This window comes from Elephas maximus, chromosome 22 (genome assembly GCF_024166365.1).
Source record: "Elephas maximus indicus isolate mEleMax1 chromosome 22, mEleMax1 primary haplotype, whole genome shotgun sequence".
Lineage (NCBI taxonomy): Eukaryota > Metazoa > Chordata > Mammalia > Proboscidea > Elephantidae > Elephas > Elephas maximus.
The window spans coordinates 21,792,405-21,810,427 of NC_064840.1; the positions used below are offsets into that span (position 1 = coordinate 21,792,405).

Below are 18,023 nucleotides of genomic sequence, written 5' to 3' on the forward strand. Positions count from 1 at the left end.
AAATTAATTCTCTCACAGTCTAGTAGGCTACAGGTCCAAATTCAGGAGTTCAGCTCCAGGCGAAGGCTTTCTCTCTCCGTCAGCTCTGGAGGAAGGTCCTTCTCGTCAGGCTTCCCTTGGTCTGGGAGCATCTCAGCGCAGGAGTCTCAGGTCCAAAGGACATGCTCTGCTGCTGGTGCTGCTTTCTTGGTGGTATGAGGTCCCCCCTCTCTGCTAGCTTCCCGTTCCTTTTATCTGGGGTATAAGCCACACCCCAGGGAAACTCCCTTTACATTGGATCAGGGTTGTGACCTGCTAAGTGTGTTACAATCCCACTCTAATCCTCTTTAACATAAAATTACAATCACAAAATGAAGGACAACCACAGAATACTGGGAATCATGGCCTAACCAAGTTGATACACATGTTTTTTTGGGGTCGTAATTCAGTCCATGACTCTGTGAATGCCTGTGTTGCAGGATGTGTGTCTGTCTCAGTGTTTCTGTGTGTCAGGTGGTGGTGAGGACTGCTCTTTTTTCTAAGTGTTTCTGTGGGCCTGCTGGGCTGTGTGTATGTGTTTTAAAGGGTGTGTCCTTTCCTTATGACTTTGTGGGTATTGTGATGTGCTTTGGTGTTTCACAGTGTGTGCCCGGTTCTGAACTTTGGTGAATATGGTGGCGTAGGTGTGTGCTGCAAGGTGTGGGTCTGTCTCTGTGTTGTGTGTTTCAGGTGGTGTGTGTGTCCTGCAGGGTGTCTCTGTGTGTATATTGCAAGTGGCTGTCTGTGCTTCTATGGGTCTCCTGTTTGTTTTTCTGTGTTTCTGTTTTGCAGGTGGTGTGTGTGTTGCTATGTGTTTGTATCTCAGCATTTGTGTGGTCTTATTTGCATACAGAAGTCCTGGTGATGCAGCAGTTAAGTGCGGGGCTGCCAATTAAAATGTCTGCTGTTTGAATCCACCAGCCGCTCCTTGGAAACCCTATGAGGCAGTTCTACCCTGTCCTATAGGGTCGCTATGAGTTGGAATCGACTCAGTGGCAATGGGTTTGGGGTTATTTGTGTATAGGGTCATTATGAGTCAGAATCGACTCGATGGCAACGGGTTTGGTTTTTTGGTTATTTGTGTGTATGGAGCAGCAAGGTGCTGTGTTTTTTTGGACCTTGTAGTATGTATTTGCGTTGCATGGTATGTCTCAGGGTTTCCTTTTGTCTGTTGGGGTGTGTGTGTGTGTGTTTATTGGTATCTGGTGGTGTGCGTCACAGAGTGTATGTGGTCTCTGTGTTACTATGGATATGGTATAGTGCTTGAGTGCATCACAATGTGTGTGTCTGTCATGGACTGAATTATGTCTCCCCAAAAATCTGTGTCCACTTGGTTAGGCCACAATTCCCAGTATTGTGCGGTTTTTCTCCATTTCGTGATTGTAATTTTATGTTGAGAGGATTAGGGTGGGATTGTAACACCACCCTTACTCATGTCACTTCCCTGATCCAAGGTAAAGGGGGTTTCCCTGGGGTGTGGCCTGCACCACCTTTTCTCTCTCAAGAGGTAAAAGGAAAGGGAAGCAAGCAGAGAGTTGGGGACCTCATACCACCAAGAAAGCAGCACCAGGAACAGAGTGAGTCCTTTGGACATGGGGTCGCTGTGCCTGACAAGCTCCTTGACCATGGGAAGATTGAGGACAAGGACCTTCTTCCAGAGCTGACAGAGACAAAAAGCCTTCCCCTGGAGCTGACGCCTCAAATTTGGACTTTTAGCCTTCTTTACTGTGAGGAAATAAATTTCTCTTTGTTAAAGCCATCCACTTGTGGTATTTCTGTTATGACAGCACTAGATGACCAATACAGTGTCTCTCTTGGTGCTTTATAGGTTTGGTGGTGTGTGTGTGTCTGTGTGTCAAGTGGTATGTGGGTGTACTTGCAAGGTTTGTGCTGTCTGACTGTGTCTGTGAATCTGGTAGGGTCTGTATTTGTTTCTCGGGAAGCTGTCTCAATATTTAGTTGGGTGTGAGGTGTGTGAGTGTTGCAGTGTCTTTCTGTGTCAGTGTTTCTGTGTGAGGCTGTACGTGTGTTGCAGTGGGCATGTCTGTCCCTGTGTTTCTGTGTGTCCTATCATGTGAGTGTGTATGTTGTAGAATATGTGGGTTTCTGTGGTTCTTGTGGAATGTGTGTGTGTATGTTGCAGGCTGTTTGTCTGTCTTGCTATTTCTGTGGATCTGCTGATTTCTGTCCATTTCTGCTGTATGATGTGTGTGTGTCTGTCTCTATGTTAATGTGGGTCTGATCGTGTGTGTGCGTGTTTCAAGGTGCATGTCTGCTCTGTGGATCTGGTGAAGAGGGTGTCTCTACCGCTATGTCAGTGTCTGTGTCATGCATCTGGTTTTGTGTGTGTGTCCTGTACCGAGTGTCTCTTTCTGTGTTTCTGTTGGAGTGTGTGTGTGTCTAAAGGATGTGAGACTTCGTCTTTCTGTAGATCTGGTAGATGTGTGTGTGTGTGTGTGTGTGTGTGTATTGCACAGTTCTGTCTCTGTGTGTGTCCATCAGAGAGTGTGTTTTGGGTATGTAGTTCCGCCTGTTGGGATGTGTATATGTTTCATGGAATGCGGCTGTTTCTGTGGGTCTAGTGGAATGAGGAGCCCTGGTGGCACAGTAGTTAAGGAGCTCAGCTACTAACCGAAAGGTCAGTGGTTTGAAACCACCAGTAGCTCCGTGGGGAGGGAAGATGTGGCAGTTTGCTTCTGTAGAGATTTATAGCCTTGGAGTTGCTACGAGTCGGAAGGGTTTTTGGATTAGTGAAGTGAGTGTATGTTGTGTGTTGTAATGTGTGCATCTATTGCGGTGTCTCTGTCCTTTTAGTGGAATGTGCGTTTCAGCTTACGTTGGTTTTTCTGTGCGTGTGTCTTGTTGGGGTGTGTATGTGTGTGTGTTGCAGGCTGTGCTTCCATCTCTACGTTCCTGTGCATCTTGTACATACAGTCCCAGTGACCCTGTGGGTCATTGTGTGTGTGTTACACAGTAAGTGAATGTCTCTGTGTGTAGCTGGGCATAGCGATGTAAGTGCGCGTGCTGCAGGACATGTCTGTCTTCTGTTTCTCTGGGCCTGGGGCGTGTTTGTATAGGCGCAAGTGTGTCTTTATGCTTCTTTAAGTCACGTGGTGGGTGTGCTTTTTTGCAGGATGTGTGTATGTCTCAAGTTTTCTGCGGTAGAGTGTGTGTCTGTGCCACAGGCTGTGTGTTTGTCTTGTTGCTTCTGCACCAGGTGGTGGTGGTGTGTGTGTGTGTTGAGGGGTTTGCTGCTATGTTTCTGGGTGTCTGGGAGAATATGTGTGTACTTGCAGGGTGTGTATCTATCTTGGTGTTTCTCTGGTTCTGGTGGTGATGTGTGTGTTGCAGAGTCTGTATCAGTCACTATGTGCAACAGCCAGAGTGTGTGTGTTTACCTCAGTCTAGCTGTATGTGTATGTATATTGCTGTGTGTGTGTGTGTTTCTTGGTGCTTCTGTGATTCTTTCAGTGTGAATATTTGTGTATATGTTGTACAGGGTATGTATGTATTCTATCTTTCTGTGGTTGTGGTGGAGTCTGTATGTGTTTGCATAGCATGTCCCTCTGTTTATTAGGGTGTGGTGTTGCGCTTGTGTGTCTCAGGGTGAATATTTTGCTTGGTTTTTGTATTTCATGGTGTGTGTGCGTGTATTGCGTGTGTGCGTGGCCCTCTGTGTTTGTTGGGTGGTATGTTTTGGGTGGTGTGTAACTGTTTTGGTGTTTTTGTGTGTCTGGCGGACTGTGTATGCTTCAGGGTCTGTATCTGTATTTAAGTCTGGTGGTGTGCGTGTGTTGAGGGGTTTATTTCTGTCACGGTGTGTCTGTGGGTATGACGGTACGTGTGTGTTGATGGGTGTGCACCAGTCTTGTCATTTCTGTGGTTTTAGTGGTTTACTGCAGGGCATATGTCTGTATCTGTTTCTAGATTTCTGGTGGAATATGTTGTGCACAGTGTCTGTCGCTGTGAGTCCATGTGTGTCACGGGGTCTGTGTCTCTCTGTGTGGTTGTAAGTTTGGTGGTGTGTGTCTTTGGTGTGTGTCTTTGTGCTGCAGGGTGTGTGTCTGTCTTGTGGCTTCTTTGTGTCCCACGTGTGTGTTGCAGCTGCATACGTTTCTCTGGTTCTGGTGATGTGTGTGTCTCACAGTGTCTGTCTCGGTGTTTCTGGGTCTGGTGGTATATGTTGTGCATGGCAGGGGGCGTGTTCTTTTCTGTTTCTGAGTGGATGCGGTGTGTGAGTCTTGCAGGATGAGTGCTTCGATATTACTGGGGGTCTGCTTGTTTGTGCATGTTATTGCAGTGTGTGTGTGTTACAGGGTTAATGTCTCTTTCCATGCGTCTGGTGGAGTGTATGTATGTTGCAGGGTGTGTTTGTGTGTCTGGTGGTGTGTGTATGGTGGTTGTAGTGTGGATGTCTTCCTCAGTGCTCCTGCGAGTCTGGTAACGTGTCTGTGTCCCTGTGTGCCATGTGCTGCGTCCCTGCTTGAGGCCAGGCTGGGCTCTGGCCCTCCTCCAGTCCCCACATTCCTCTGGCTCCTTTGTGCTCTGTGCTACAAAAAATATTTGCGTTTTCCACGACTCATAATTTTTACTCCTCAATCGCTACCAGATGTGGGTCCTGCGGTCCCCATCCCCATGGCAACGGAGGTTCCAGCAACCACGGTTCCCTTTTGTGGCGCCTGCTCCAGGAGCTGGCACTGCTGTGAGGCCAAGGGGGTGGGGAGGGAGTGGGTGGTGCATTCAGGGCTGAGGAGTGTTGGGGGGGGGGGTCCCGGCAGCTCCCACCCCAGGCAGTCCTGGATCCTTCTTGGGGGCTTCTCAGCCCAGGCCCTGCCTGGCTTTCAGGCCACAGCATTGGGCACATGGGGCGGGTGGCAGGGGCCGGAGATGCCTGAGTTTTGAGGCACTCCCACAGAGGGGCTCCTGAAGGTGCAGGGACTCAGGCCCCTCGGGAGGCTCACAGGGGGAGGAGAGACCCAGGAAAGGCCGGTTGTTGGAACGTTCCTGGTCTCCTCACAAAGGGGAAGGGAGGGAATCCCAGTGTGGGTGGCTGGGTCGTCAGAGGGCAGCAGTGAGGTGGCGTTATGGTGTTGGGGACCTGGACCACTGCACTGTCCACCCCCTACACACACTCACTGTCCTGCCCCCAATGAACCCAGCTGAGGATCTGCCCTTCCTGGCCAACTCTGAGCCCATGCTCTCAGCCCCAGCAGCCAGCATGGTGTGGTATGTGATGGGCCAAGCTGGCAGCCACAGGGCCACAGCTGGGAGGGCGCCTGCTGGCCCAAAGTAGCATCGAGGCCCTGAGACAGGAGCTGCACTCGATGAACTGCCTGACCTGGCCGGGTGCAGAGGCTCAACTGTGGCCCTGCTAGTCACTCTAGTTACCCCCCATATCCTGATGCCGTCTGCACCCAGGTGACTGATAACTGTAGGGGTGACCCACATTTACCTCAGTGAGGTCCCTGGCCAGAGGGCGGGGAGCCAGGATGAGCTCCCTGAGTGCTGGGATAAGAGCTGCCAGCTTTGGGCAGACCACAGTGCCATAATGAGGGCTGCAGGTGTGTGTGGGGAGGGGGGGCGGGGGGGTAGGGACCTTGCCGGACACAGAAGATTTCAAGCTGAGCATCCGAAGATGGGCATCCAAAGATGGGTACAAGGCCAGGAGAAAGGGAAGAGGCCTGCAAGGTGGGCTGGAAGATGGGAGGGGCCCAGATGGACGAAGCTACTGGAACTTAGCGGGGTGGACAGTCCCAAAAGAACCAAACCAGCTGCCTTGGAGTTGACTCTGACTCATGGTGACCCTACGTGTGTTTCCAATCGCTGAATTTTCAGAAGTAGATCGCCAGGCCTGTCTTCCCAGGTGCCTCTGGGTGGGCTCAAATCTCCAGCCTTTCAGATGCCAGTCAAGCAGTTTAACCGTTTGCATCACTCGCGGACTCTCAGGTAGACAGAGCAAGCCGTAGAAAGGGTCTGTGGCTTAGGAAAGTCACTCAAGAGGCCTGGCCTGAGGAGATTGGTAGGACAAATCATCACAGACGGAAGTCCAGTCAGAGGGGGCCTAGTGAGGCCCTGGCAGCCGCAGAACGGCTGGCCCAGGAGGTGGGCGTCTCCCCCTCCCTCCATCCTCCTGCGCAGCGGCCGGTCAGGCCTGTGCTGAGAGTTTCCGGCTGAGGACAAGGAGCCCATTGAGGTTGACAGCGGGGCTCTGTGTGGCGGCAGCCCGTCCTGTTTGCGGTAGGCGAGGCCTGGCTGGAGGTGCGCCTGCAACCCATTGCCCCCAGCCTCCAGCGCCCCCGCCAGCCACAGCAAGCAGCTCTCCGCCCCCAGTTAAATAGAAGTGGCCACTCCCGGAGGCAGGCACCGCTCTGAGGCAAGCCCAAAGTCCAGCCTCATCCACCAAGGATCAGTGTCCCAGGAGCCAGTCCAGGACTGGGCCGATCACAGCAGGCACTCAATAAACCTGATACAAGAATGAACAATGGACAGGGCCCATTCTCCATGTGGTCCTGGGAGACCTACACTTGGGGCCTTAAAGCCTCATTTAGGCTGAGGAGTCTTGGGATGGAGGTGCAGATCAGGACAGTCATGCGCAATTTCTTCTGGTGACATCCTTGCTGAGGCCTCCCCTCCATGACCCTCTCCCCTGCAGCCAGGAAGCAATCAGCACACAGAAGGAAAAGGCACTTTTATTAAGAAAGCTTTGGCCAAGCCTCTGCCGGGAGGATCCCATCCGGGGACACCCGGGTGGGGTAGGGCAGCCCTGCCGTGGGCCGATAAATACACGTCCCCTTGGCCATTGGAGTCGCCCCTGGGATGCCCACGGTGGGTGTGGGGAGGCCATCAAAACCAGCTTGACAGCGGAGAGACCAGGGCTGGGGAAGCCAGGCTGGGGTACCAGGGTAGGGAAGGGTGGACGGGTTGAGCTTGGGAGCGCGGAGGCCCAAGAGGAGCAGAGACCAGCTCTCCTCCCCAGGTTCCGGTCAACCAAATGCCCTGGGGCCAAGCCAGTGGAAGTAGCTTGCAGCTACTGCCAAGGAAAGCCACCTCCAGCCAAAGGCGCCAGGCCTTGGCCAATGAAAGGCAGCCGGAGAGGAACGGCTTCTGGCCCCAGCCAATGAGAAGGTAGCCCAGCTGTGCACTTCCGATCAATAAGAAGCGGTCTCTAGGCCGAACCCTCCTGACCTTGGCCAGCGAGACACCGGCGGGTCAGAGCACTCCGCAACTCGGCCAATGAGGAGTCGCCTGCTAAGTCAGGCCTCGGCCAATCGGATAGGCCTTCCCGCCAGCCACTGAGCCGCAATTGGCGCCTGAGCCAATGGAACGCAGCCTCCCGCCGCGCGGCTCCAGCAGGCCAATGGGAGGCTGACCCGGCCAGGCCCACGGCGGGAGCCGCGGGCGCAGACGCGGGGTGGAAGCAGCGCTGCGAAGCCGGGGAGAAGCTGCGGGTACGGCCGGGCGACGCGTTGCTAGAGAGTGGGCGCGCCCACCCTCGCCAGCTCGCCTGCCGCTTCCCGGCTTTTCTTTCGCGGTGGCTTCTGAATGGGCGTTTTCTTCCGAGGGGTCTCGGGTGCGGGTGCGCCAGCGGCTGCCTTCTCCAGCCCTGGTGCCTCGGGCATGGGGGGCGCGCGGGCCGGGGAGGCAGGCAGCACCGAGCGCTTGGCCTTCTGCGGCGGCGCCGGCTTCTCCCGTGGGCCCTGCGCGCCCGGGGTCCCCTCGGCGCGGCCTAGGCTGCGAGTCTTGCCGCGCAGCTCGGCGGCCAGCATGGAGGCGGCCTCGGGCGCGCTGCGCGGGGGTCCGCCGGCGTCTGCGGGCTCTGGGAAGCCAGGGCCGCGACCTCGAGCCCGGGCCCGGGGCGGCGAGGGCGCGGCGGGGACAGGCGCCTCTTCAGCCAGCCCTGGAGGCCGCGGGGCAGGGTCGCGGGCTCGGGGACTGCCGCGCTCGTCCGGCAGCGCCGACGTGTCGCTGGGCGTCCTTTTCCTCTTGCTGGGACTGGGCGCGGCGTCGGGTGTTGGGGCCGGTGGCGAGGGCGCACGAGCAGTGGCGGCGGCACCGCCGTGTTTGCCGTGTATCCAGGACACCTTGGGCTTGGTGGCGGGGTCGGGCGGCGGCGGCTTCCTGCGCTCTGGCGAGGGCGACAGCGACAGGCCCCCAGCCTCACCCCGAGCCCGGGCCGGCCGGGCCTCGCGCGGGGCCACGCGCGCGTACAGCGCCCCGCCGGGCCCCTCCACACTTGAGGCCGAACGCTCGCTGTCCGAAGACGCGGGGAGGGGCGCCGCCTCCTCTGCAGACACCGGTGTGGTCAGGGGCTCTGGGGATGACGCCGTCGCCTCAGGTGGGACGGCCGGGGCCTCTGCGTCCCGGCTCTCGGCTGCCGCCTCTGCCAAGGGAAGAGCCAGGCGGTCACTGCCTCCAGAAAGATCTGCAAGAACTTCGGCCCCCCCAGCCTCGGGGCGTAAACCCCACGTCTTCCCTCGTCGCGCCACCACCCCCGCTTCGCAACGCGCCCTGTCGGCCTAGGCATTCACAGCGCCTACCACAAACCTTCAGAGCTCCTGGGTGTGGGACCGTGGCGAGGACGTGAGAGAAGGGCAGGGTCCTGGCACTTCGCCAACCCCTACCCAGCCACACCCTCAGCCTCAGAAATAACCATCAAATTTAATCCTTCAGCCTTCCATCCCCAAGGAGATTCCGTTATCCTACTTTAAGGGGTGAGGCTTAGAAGTTAGTCACCTGCCCAAGGTCACACAGGGGGGATGGTCCGGAGGAGCCGGAATCCCAGCCAGTCAGGCTTCCTTCTGCTGTCTGTGGGTCTCAGGCTGCAGGTGAAGGCACACCCCCTTGTCCTGTGGACTCCTCCTATCTCCTCTGCTACCCTTCCACCCTGCCTCAGAGTCTTCGCTCTCCCTGGTCTCCACCCGAAGTGAACCTGGGCTGTCTGAGCCAGGACAGCTCAGCCATCTCCCCAGAGCCCACCCAGCTCCATAGCCTCTGCTCTCTCCACTCCCCATTAACAGCATCGCCAAGCCCCTCCGCTGCCTGCCCTCCAGGAGCAAAGAGCTTTTGTCGAAATGTTTTGCTGTCTCCTGACCTTTGGGCTGGAGATAAGACTCAGGCATAGCCATACTCACCCTCGTGGGGTACGCAGTACACGGGGCCTTCATCAGTGGTGTCAAAGGAGGAGAAGGAGGCCCTGGAGGACCATGAAGGGGAGGGCTGCTCCAGACCGGAGGGCGGCTCCACGAAGCTGCAGTTGAGTGTGTTATCCAGGTCGTGATGGGCCACTGGAGGAGGAGTGAGGCAGGGATGCCAGGGACCGGGCCTGCCCAGCCTGTGCCCTCAGAAACAGGCCCTCACCAGCCCTTCTGCCATGATGTTGATGGAGTGACTGTGACCAGCCCTGCCCTCAGACTGCCAGTGCCAGGCAACAGGCAGAGTGACACTAGGCCAGGACTGGTAGCGGTGAACCAGGTAGAGAGCAGCCACAGCAGCGCAAAGGTGCAAAGCAAGGGGGCAGCCAGGGTGCTGGAAAGAGTTGGGCTGAAGTGTTGCATGGAAGGGTCAGAAAGGTGGCAGTCAGGGCTGGAGAGGACACCTGGCTGTGGCCAGGCCCTGGGGCCTCTAAGCAGTGCTTTCGGACCCTGCCTTGTGGCACCCAAGGAGCCTGGAAGCACTCTGAGTCCATATGTGCTGTGTCAAGGCTGCCTTTTGGCTCAGGCCCATCTCAGCAGGCTGTACCCACAAGGCCTGGCCCCCAGGGATGCAGAACCCACAACTGGACCCTAGAGGCTGGCCAGCCTGTCCTCACTTCACAGAGGGGATGTGGGATCCAGCCCCCACACCTAGGTCCAGAAATCCCACATTGCTTGGTGGGCCAAAGCTTTTTCTCTGCTGTCCCTCCCTTCCCCATCCCCGGTCCCCGTTTCTGAATCCAGTGGAAAAGGGAGGGCAAGGCCACCCCTTCTGTGTCGGCCCTTTGGAGGGGAAGAGGGACCAGATCGCCCGCCTCCCAGGAAGGGCCCAGGGATCCTGGCAGGAGGGCGCTTCCATGCGCGCACGTTCCCCTACAGCTAAGCACTGGGATGCGCAGCGTTCTTGTGCAGACTTGGGTTGGGGAGGGCCAGGGCTGGATGTTCACACATCTCCCCCTCTCACAGAAACAGGGTCTACGCCTCCCGCACACCTAAGGGTTCCGCCTTCCGCTCCCGGCTGACCCGCACCAGAATCCCCCCTCTTCCGTTCCCACTGGTCTCACCTCCCCACGCCCACCCATTTCCCAGCAGGCTCCTGCGTCGGGAGGTGTCTCCCCAAAGACCCTGCGCCGGCGTCCTTACCTACAACCTTGGGCAGCTTCTGCCTGCGGAGTGGGATCCGGGGCAGCTTCATGCTGATGCGGCTGAAGCGCCCGCACAGCCTTTGCGGCGCCTTCTTCCTCCCCAGCGAGAGCTCCCTGAGGGGGCGGTGCCTGGGTTAGGGGGCGGGGCCGGGCCTGGAGAGGGCAGGTCGATCTCCGCGGGCGCAGAAACAGAGGGGGCGGGCCCTGGGGCCGGGAAGGGCGGGGCATCGCCAGAGAGGCTGGGGCCTGAGCCAGGGAGCGTGGGGCGGGTCTTGACCAGGCGGGGCGGGGCCTCACCGGCGCGCGGGGTCCTTGCCTCGGCACGCACAGCAGCAGCCGAGTAGCGAGAGCAGCAGGCCGAGGAGCAGGGCGAGCAGCGCGCCCGCGCCCATCACGCCCTTGCGCTGGTTGGTCTCTGCGGGAAGGCCTGGGTCAGCACCGGCACTGAGTCTCCCCTCCGCACCTCCCCTTCGGGACGCCCCTCACCCAGGCGGCAGGCACCGGTGACTGGGTCGCACGAGTCTTCGTGGCAGCTGCAGGCCTGGGCGCAGTCTACGCCGTGGAGCCCAGGCGGACACGTCAAGTTACAGCTGCGGGGACGCGGGGTCAGGACCGCCCGCAACGGCCTTCTAGTGATGCCCCCCGCCCTGCCCCGGAACGGAGCCAGGTTCCCCAGCTCCATTCTCCAAGGACTTAAATTCCACCCCACCTCCCGGCACAGAGTGGGTGGTCAGTTTTGAACATGAATGGCTGTGTACACAACCAGCAGGAGAGGTCTCGGGGGCGGAGCTGTGGTTAGCCGGTGCAACGCCCATTCCTAGGGCTGGCTCCTCTGTGGACGGGAAGAGGGTCTGGCAGACCAGACCCCTGGCTGTAAGCGGAGGTCCCTGCTCTCTGCATGCCAGCTCGGGGTCACCTCGGCCCTGCAGGTCCTCAGGAGCCCACTGACCACAGGCTCCGACCAGGGCAGAGAGGCCATCCTTGGGCCTCACCTCTTGGGACAGCATAGCAGCCCCTGGGGTCTGGCTGAAGCCTCCTGTGTTGGGCATGCGTCCCCCAGCCCCTCCCGGGTTCCTGGACACTCACTGGGGGCCGTGGACGCCAGGGCTACATAGGCAGCGCCCGGACTGGAAGTCGCAGTGGCCACTGCCGCAGTCGGCGCACACAAAGGCGCAGTCCTCGCCGTACGTGCCATTGCTGCACTTGGTCTCGCACCTCGGAAGGCGGGGAGGGGCCGTCAGCGGGGACCGGGGCAAATGGACCCAAAGTCCCCAGCGTCCTCCGCGAAGGGCCTTCAGGGGGAGGAAGAGCTGGGGGGCTACGTTTCTGGGGCCCGATGCGGGCGCTGGCTGCTCACCGGTCGCCGATCCAGCCCGCGTTGCAGCGCGTGCACTTGCCAGTGACATGGTTGCAGGCATGCCCGTCACGGCACGGCGGACAGCGATGGCCGCAGCCCTCGCCGTAGAAGCCCATGGCGCACGGCTGGTCGCACTTCGTGCCGTTCCAGCCTGGCTCGCACGTCAAGCAGCGACCTTCGGCTACCGTGCATGGCTGCTGGCCCTTGCACTGGCCACACCTTGGGGAGGAGTGGGAGGCGATGGGCTCGGCAGGGCCCGGCGGGCCGCCCTTTCCCCTCCCTTTCCCGGGCCTCGGGCCCGCACTCACCGGCGTCGGCAGCCCAGGCCGTAGAAGCCGGCGGGGCACGGCTCGCGGCAGTACTTGCCGCGGTAGCCGGGCTCGCAGGCGCACGTGCCGTCCACCGGGTGGCAGCGGCCGCGGAAGCACTGGCAGAAGCGCTCGCAGCGCGCGCCGAACGTGCGCTCGCGGCACTGGCAGCGGCCGCTCTGCTGCTCGCAGGGCGACGTGTTGCAGGCGCACTGGTTGTTGCAGCTGCGTCCCCACCAGCCTGTGTGGCACAGGCACGCGCCCGTCTGTGGATCGCAGCGCGACGTGGCGCTGCAGTAGCAGGCGCTGGCGCACTGAGCGCCCCACCAGCCCGGCTCGCAGCGGCACGCGCCGCTCCGCGGGTGGCACGAGCCGTGTTGACACTGGCACGCGTGCTCGCAGCGCGCGCCCCAGCGCCGCGCGTGACACGTGCACTGGCCGGTCACGTCCTCGCACTGCCCATGCGGGTGGCAGCTGCACAGCTCCTTGCAGTCGGGACCCCAGAACTGGCGCGGGCACTCTGCAGGGGCGAGTGGAGGGGTCAGAAGGCTCGGGCACTCGCGGGGGCAACCCCAGCCAAGCCGCAACCTGCCGGAGTGTCCCAACCCCAGACCTATGGGTCCTTCCAGCCGGGTCCAGTCCCCAGATCAGGCCCCGCCCCATTCCCCGGACCCAGCCTCCCAGCTCAGGCCCCGCCCCATCCGTCTGGGATCCTGCCCCGTTGCTCAGCACCCACTCCACCCCGCCCTACGCTTACTGGTGTCGCAATTGGCACCGAAGTAGCCGTGGCGGCAGCGGCACTCGCCGGGCCGAACGCACACCTCGTTCTCCGAGCACGTGGAGTTGCCCTCGCACACCGCTGGGAACGAGAGGGGCCTAAGCTGCCGCGCGTGCGGGCCCCTAACCCCTCTCCACCCTCCCCGCACCTCTGCCCAGGCCCCCGGGAGGCCCCACTCACCTATTCCGCACTCGTCCCCCTGCTGCCTCCAACCGGTGCAGCACGCAGGCACCAGGGAGCTGCGAGCAGAGGGAGGGCACCTGAGCCTGGTGGCCCTCCCTCTCCCATCCCCGCCTACCTCTCTGCCTCTGCTGTAGCAGACTTGTAGGGAAGTGGTGACCTACCTAGGCCCTGCCTTGTGCCGGGCACTGTTGTAGGTACAGGAGACTCTGCAGGGGAGGGCACACCACAAACAGCCCTGACCTCCAAGGTCTTCCCAAACCCCACCCACAAGAGCCTCCTTCTCCAGCCACTAGACCTGAGAAAGGAGGTTCCAAGTGTCCCAGGAGGAGAAGCAGCACAGAGGCTGGCCATTGGGCTGGGTGGGGACATCCCTGAGGGTGGGAGCCTGGCCAGATGGGTGTCAGGGATTGGGATGTGCCAGGACTGGCTGGGCTGGAGGGACAGAAGGATGTCCTGAGGCCCAGTTGGGGCTAAGCGCCATGGTGGATGGGCAGGTGAGGAGCTCTGAGGTGGGTGTACACACCATGAGTGTGAGGTGTCAACTCCACACCAAGTGGGGCTCTGGAGGGAGGAGTGGCACACATGGGGCGGGGGGGCAAGACTTGGAAGAAGGCAATTTTAAGAGCATCTGTTTACACTTGTGTTTATCTTGTTTAACTACATTTGGCTTTACAAAGTACATGATAGTGCCTCAGTAGAAGGTAAATAATTTATAACTGTCACACTTTGGGTTGGCAGTCTCCCCGATTTTGGGTTTGGGAGGCCACTGCCCAAGTGAAGAGGTGACTGCTGGACAGAGGCCACAGGGGCTGAGCTGGGCTGTCCCCATATTTGGGGGCAGAGAAGCCTGAAAAGGAACAGCCACTGAGGTTCCAGGTTCATAGGGTTCCACCAGACCCAAAAGGACTTCACCAGATCCTAAAGGCACATAGCAGCCAATCACACTTTAGAGAAAAGAAGTTTGCTTCTTCAGAAGGATCTGAATCTAGAACCAAGATGTGGGAGAAGGCGGGGAAGGGACCTGAGGAGCCTGGTGAGGTGCAGATGGGGGTGGGAAGGGAAAGGTTGTAGCAGGCCCCACACTACCCCATTGTCAAGGTGGAATGAAGGTCTCCTACTCAAACTGTAGAGGACGGCCCCCAACCGTTCCCCAGCTCAGGATAATGGCCACACCGTGGATGAGGCACCAGTCCTCCAAGAAAGCCCACCCCTAAAGGACTGGTTCTCCCTCAGGCCAGAAGTGGGACCTGTGGAACAGGAAAAGGGAGTGAAGGGCCCAGCATATTTTTCACAAATAAAAATGGAAACCAGAGACTCCGCCCCCACTATCTCCACCCACCGAGCCCTGACCCCATGGCCTCCAGGTGTCCATCTGCAGGGAGATCCTGCTGGAACAGTTCCGCCCGTCCCTCTGCAGTCCCATCCACTAGTTCTGTACTGGGGTCTCCTCCTGCAGGCAGCCTTCCCAGATGGCCCTGGATTGCCCCAGACCACCTTCTACCCTGGCGCTGTGATGAGGAGCACTGGCTGTAGGGCCATATTTGCTGGGTGTGATTCCTGAGTCTGCCCATGCTGTGTTACCTCAGGCACAAGGCCTAACCTCACTGAGCCTCAGGCTCCTCACTGCAGAATGGGGCCTGCGGGTTGGTGGAAGGATTGAGAGAGTGGTGATGCAGGCTGTACTTGTGTAAGTCACTGTCTCTTTTCCAGCCCCTGCTGAACCAGGAAGTTCTGGGAACAGGCTCCCAGAAGCCTCTGTGTCCCCTTTGTCACCCCCAACATGGCAAGCACCCAGGGCTCACTCCAGCAGGGCTCACCACCCCTCGTCCCACACCTCCCCTCCTCAGGGTTCACCAGAAACAACAAGCCTGTAATAAGGGCTTTTCCCTCTTGGTAATGAGCCCTGGTGGGAGTCCTCTCGAGATCCTACAAAGGTGAGGTGCAGGAAGAGGGCTTGGTGCAGGGGACAGTTCTGTGAGTTGGCAAGATGTTGGGGAGCTGGGCCCCTTGGAGCACCCACTATAGATCACTGTTACCCACAAACCAACCAGCCACAATTTTTCCCATCTTAAACCTCTCTGCCCTGCCCAAGCCGCACAGACAGCTAAGCTGAGAATATAGCCTGCTCCCAGGCTAGTGCCATCCGTCCCTCGCAAACCCTGTTCCAGCCACCCTGGTGGGACCCCCAGGGCCCATCCTCATCTCAGGCACCTGTCAGCAGTATGCGCCACCAGGACCAGGACCAGGACCCCACTCTTGCCTGGGTCTCCTACCCACCTCTTCTTTGGTGTCTGCCTGAAGAGCCTGAGCCCAGACCACTACTCTCCCCTCTCCTCGCTAGTTCCTCTGGAATCTCGCCTGGCTCATCTGGACTCCACACTGCCTGGGGGCCTCTTGCCAGGCCAGAGGGAGGCCTTGCCGGTGTCTCATAGGCAACCTGTCCAAACTGAATTCCTGACACCCCATCCCCCAGAGTCCACATCTCAGGTAGTCCCCATCCTTGTATCTAGTAAGCCAACCCCCAGGCAGCATCCTTGACTCCTCTCTCTCTTTCACACACGCAGAGTCCACACCAGATCCACCAGGAAGCAGCTGACTCTGCCTTCAAAACGACGTCTAGAATTGAATGCTTCCCCTCCCTTGCCTGTGTGAGCCACCATAGATAACTCTCTGCAGTTTCTCTTTGACTTCCAATGGCGTCCGCCCATCAGCCCTAGTGCACAGTCACCTGGCAGTGAGGCCTGACACTTCCTCTGTGCAAAGAGCCCTGGGGCTCCCATATCCCACAGAGAAAACCCCCAAATCCTCAGAACACCAGACAGCCCCCTGTGGCCTGCCCACCCTCCTTGTCTGGTCTCTCCTCCAGGACCCCCTCACAGGTCTGTCTAGCCCCCATGGCTCCTTGCTCTCCCACCTCAGGGATGCTCAACCCCACTCCCACAGGGCTCCCACCTCCTCCTGCAGGCCCCACAGGGGGTGTCCCCAGATCATCCCACAGGAAACAGGAACTCCAACTCAGTAGTCCTCCCCAGCATCCAGCCTGCATCTCTGGCTGTGTCTCCTCTTCCAGGCACAGGGAGGAGTCTCCGCTGCTGTATCTGACCCAAGGACAAGCCTGCACACAGTAGGTGCACAGGCTTATTGGTGGAGTGCTCCCTTTGGTTCTCTTGACTCCCTGCTCCCCACTGGCAGCTGGAAGGGAGCCTGGCCAGGCCTTGCCTAGCCCTGGGAGGGTAAGGAAAAAGACAGCAGGCAGTGTCTCAAGGGGCCTTCCTCCCCTAAACCATCTTTACACATGGTCACAGGCATCCCCCAGCCTGCCAGGTGGGTGCCATCACCAGCACCATTTTACGGAGTCGAAAACATGCCCAATGAGACTATGGGGCTGGCAGAGAGGGGGCCGAACCAGGGCTTTTTGGTCCAGGCTGCCCATGGGGACCTGTCTCAACAAGGGAAGTGGGAGCTGAGGGTCCCCAGCCAGGATCCCAGCAGCCGAGCCTTGACGCCCCCTCCCTGATCAGGCATCCGACGGTGAGGGACTGCAGAGGGGCAGACCACCGCCGGCCCGCCGGTCCCCGGGAATGTCGGAGCAGCCACGGAGAAGCTGGGGCCGTAGCGAGGGCCGGGCGATCGCGCCCTCCCCCTCTCAAGGCGCGTCCCGCCCGCAGCCGCCACTGCATTCCTGGGGCCGGGGAGGCCGGGGAGGCGGCGCGGCGTCGATGTGAAGCAGATGGCTGGCCAGGCCAGCCCCCGCCCCGGGGGCGGGGCTCACGGCGGGGAGGGGTCTGAGCGCCTCCGGATCGGCGCTCGGAAACCCCGCGCGGCCCCTCGCAGCCCCTTGTCTGTGGCGACTGCTGAGCTCTGGACGCGGCCTCCACGGGCCCTGCCGCCCAGGACGCACGGATGGGACCCAGCCCGGAGACCCAAGATCGCCTTCGCGGCTTCTCGCCCATGCGGCGCCCCCACCACGCGCGAAGGCACCCCACACACCAGCTCCTCGCCTCAGCGCGAGATGCCCTTGACCTCATCTTGGCCTTTGGCCGGACGACCAGGCCCCCCGACCCCTGCACCCACTACTGCCTCGGCTCTTTGCTAGGCGCAGGTTCCGGCCGGGCTGCCCCCTGCCTGTCCCACACCAGCATCCCCAGCCGCCTCCGTGGGGCGTCCCACCTAGGCGCGGCCACTTAGTACACCCGGGGTCCCTACCCAAGCAAGAGTCGCTGGGAGTTCCACATCCTCTTGTCCCGGGCGCCCGTCACCGTCCTCTCCACTCCCGCTCCTGGTCCACACTGAGCGCCGGTTCCCTGGTGCCTGCCTCCATCCTCACCCTCCTCTGACCCACGTATGCTCTTTCTAAGACACAAATCTGTGCTTCCAAATTTCGCCTGCCCCAAGACCACCCCGGCCACCACTTCTCGCCAGCTGCTCCTCCCCCTCAAGCCTCCACCTCCGGCTCAAGCCACGCTCGTGGCGCGGACCTGTGCACATGCCGTCCCTGCTCCCTAGAAAGCCCAGCCACAGCTTCTCCCCACGGCCGGACTTCACCACCCCGCCCGGGGGGCCCTGTGTCCGGGCCTTTCCTGAAATCTCGGACATCATGTGCCACCCCTCCGGGCGCCCACATCATTCCCCCTTCGGCCAACTCCTCGTCTGGGAAATCCTCGGAGGCACCGTCGTGGCCGGATGCCCAAGATCAGCCCGGAGCGGAGCGGACGTCTCGAGGGCGGCTCAGGGGCCCGCGGGGCGGCGCATTTGGCGTGAGAGGCCCCTGGCGTCCCCCTCCCCCAACGCCGGAGAACTCCGGTCCCGAGCGACCCCCGGCCCCCTCCCTTCTCCAGGCCGAGCTCCTACCCGGGGGGGCGACACACGTTGCGGCCGCGCGGGTTCAGCTCCTGGGGCGCCGCGGGGCCAGGCAGCAGCCCGAGTAGCAGCAGCAGCGGCGGCAGCGGCGGCGGCCCCTCGGCCCACCGGCGCCGCGCCGGCCCGGCCCCCCGGGGCCCTGCGCCCTCCATGCCGCGCGGGGCAGGCGCGGGGCGGGCGCGG

General features: G+C 60.2%; 1 protein-coding gene across 2 annotated transcripts; it reads right to left on the minus strand.

The window, feature by feature from the left end:
• Nucleotides 1-6,697: 6,697 nt before the first annotated feature.
• On the minus strand, nt 6,698-17,992 carry SCARF2 (scavenger receptor class F member 2). 2 transcript variants are annotated; one of them, XM_049865670.1, is made up of 11 exons: nt 17,832-17,992; nt 12,978-13,036; nt 12,777-12,878; nt 12,020-12,539; nt 11,712-11,930; nt 11,441-11,569; nt 10,841-10,944; nt 10,652-10,769; nt 10,353-10,468; nt 9,150-9,302; nt 6,698-8,398 (listed from the first exon to the last, which is right to left on the minus strand). In XM_049865670.1, the coding sequence occupies exons 1-11, from the start codon at nt 17,990-17,992 to the stop codon at nt 7,488-7,490; spliced, it is 2,592 nt and encodes an 863-aa protein (XP_049721627.1). In that variant the 3' UTR covers nt 6,698-7,487. The 2 variants fall into 2 exon arrangements, with proteins under 2 accessions (XP_049721627.1, XP_049721628.1); XM_049865671.1 differs by lacking the exon at nt 17,832-17,992 and adding an exon at nt 17,187-17,794.
• Between the last annotated feature and the right edge of the window lie 31 nt (nt 17,993-18,023).

Bases quoted from the DNA above. Each gene is read 5' to 3' on its own strand.
- SCARF2 (XM_049865670.1), bottom strand. From the start codon at position 17,992: ATGGAGGGCGCAGGGCCCCGGGGGGCCGGGCCGGCGCGGCGCCGGTGG. The intron at 11,570-11,711 runs GTGAGCAGCCAG...CCGCCTTCCGAG, and splicing joins GCGGGCTGGATCGGCGACCG to GTGCGAGACCAAGTGCAGCA. The intron at 10,945-11,440 runs GTGAGTGTCCAG...GCGTCCCCGCAG, and splicing joins CCTGGCGTCCACGGCCCCCA to CTGTAACTTGACGTGTCCGC.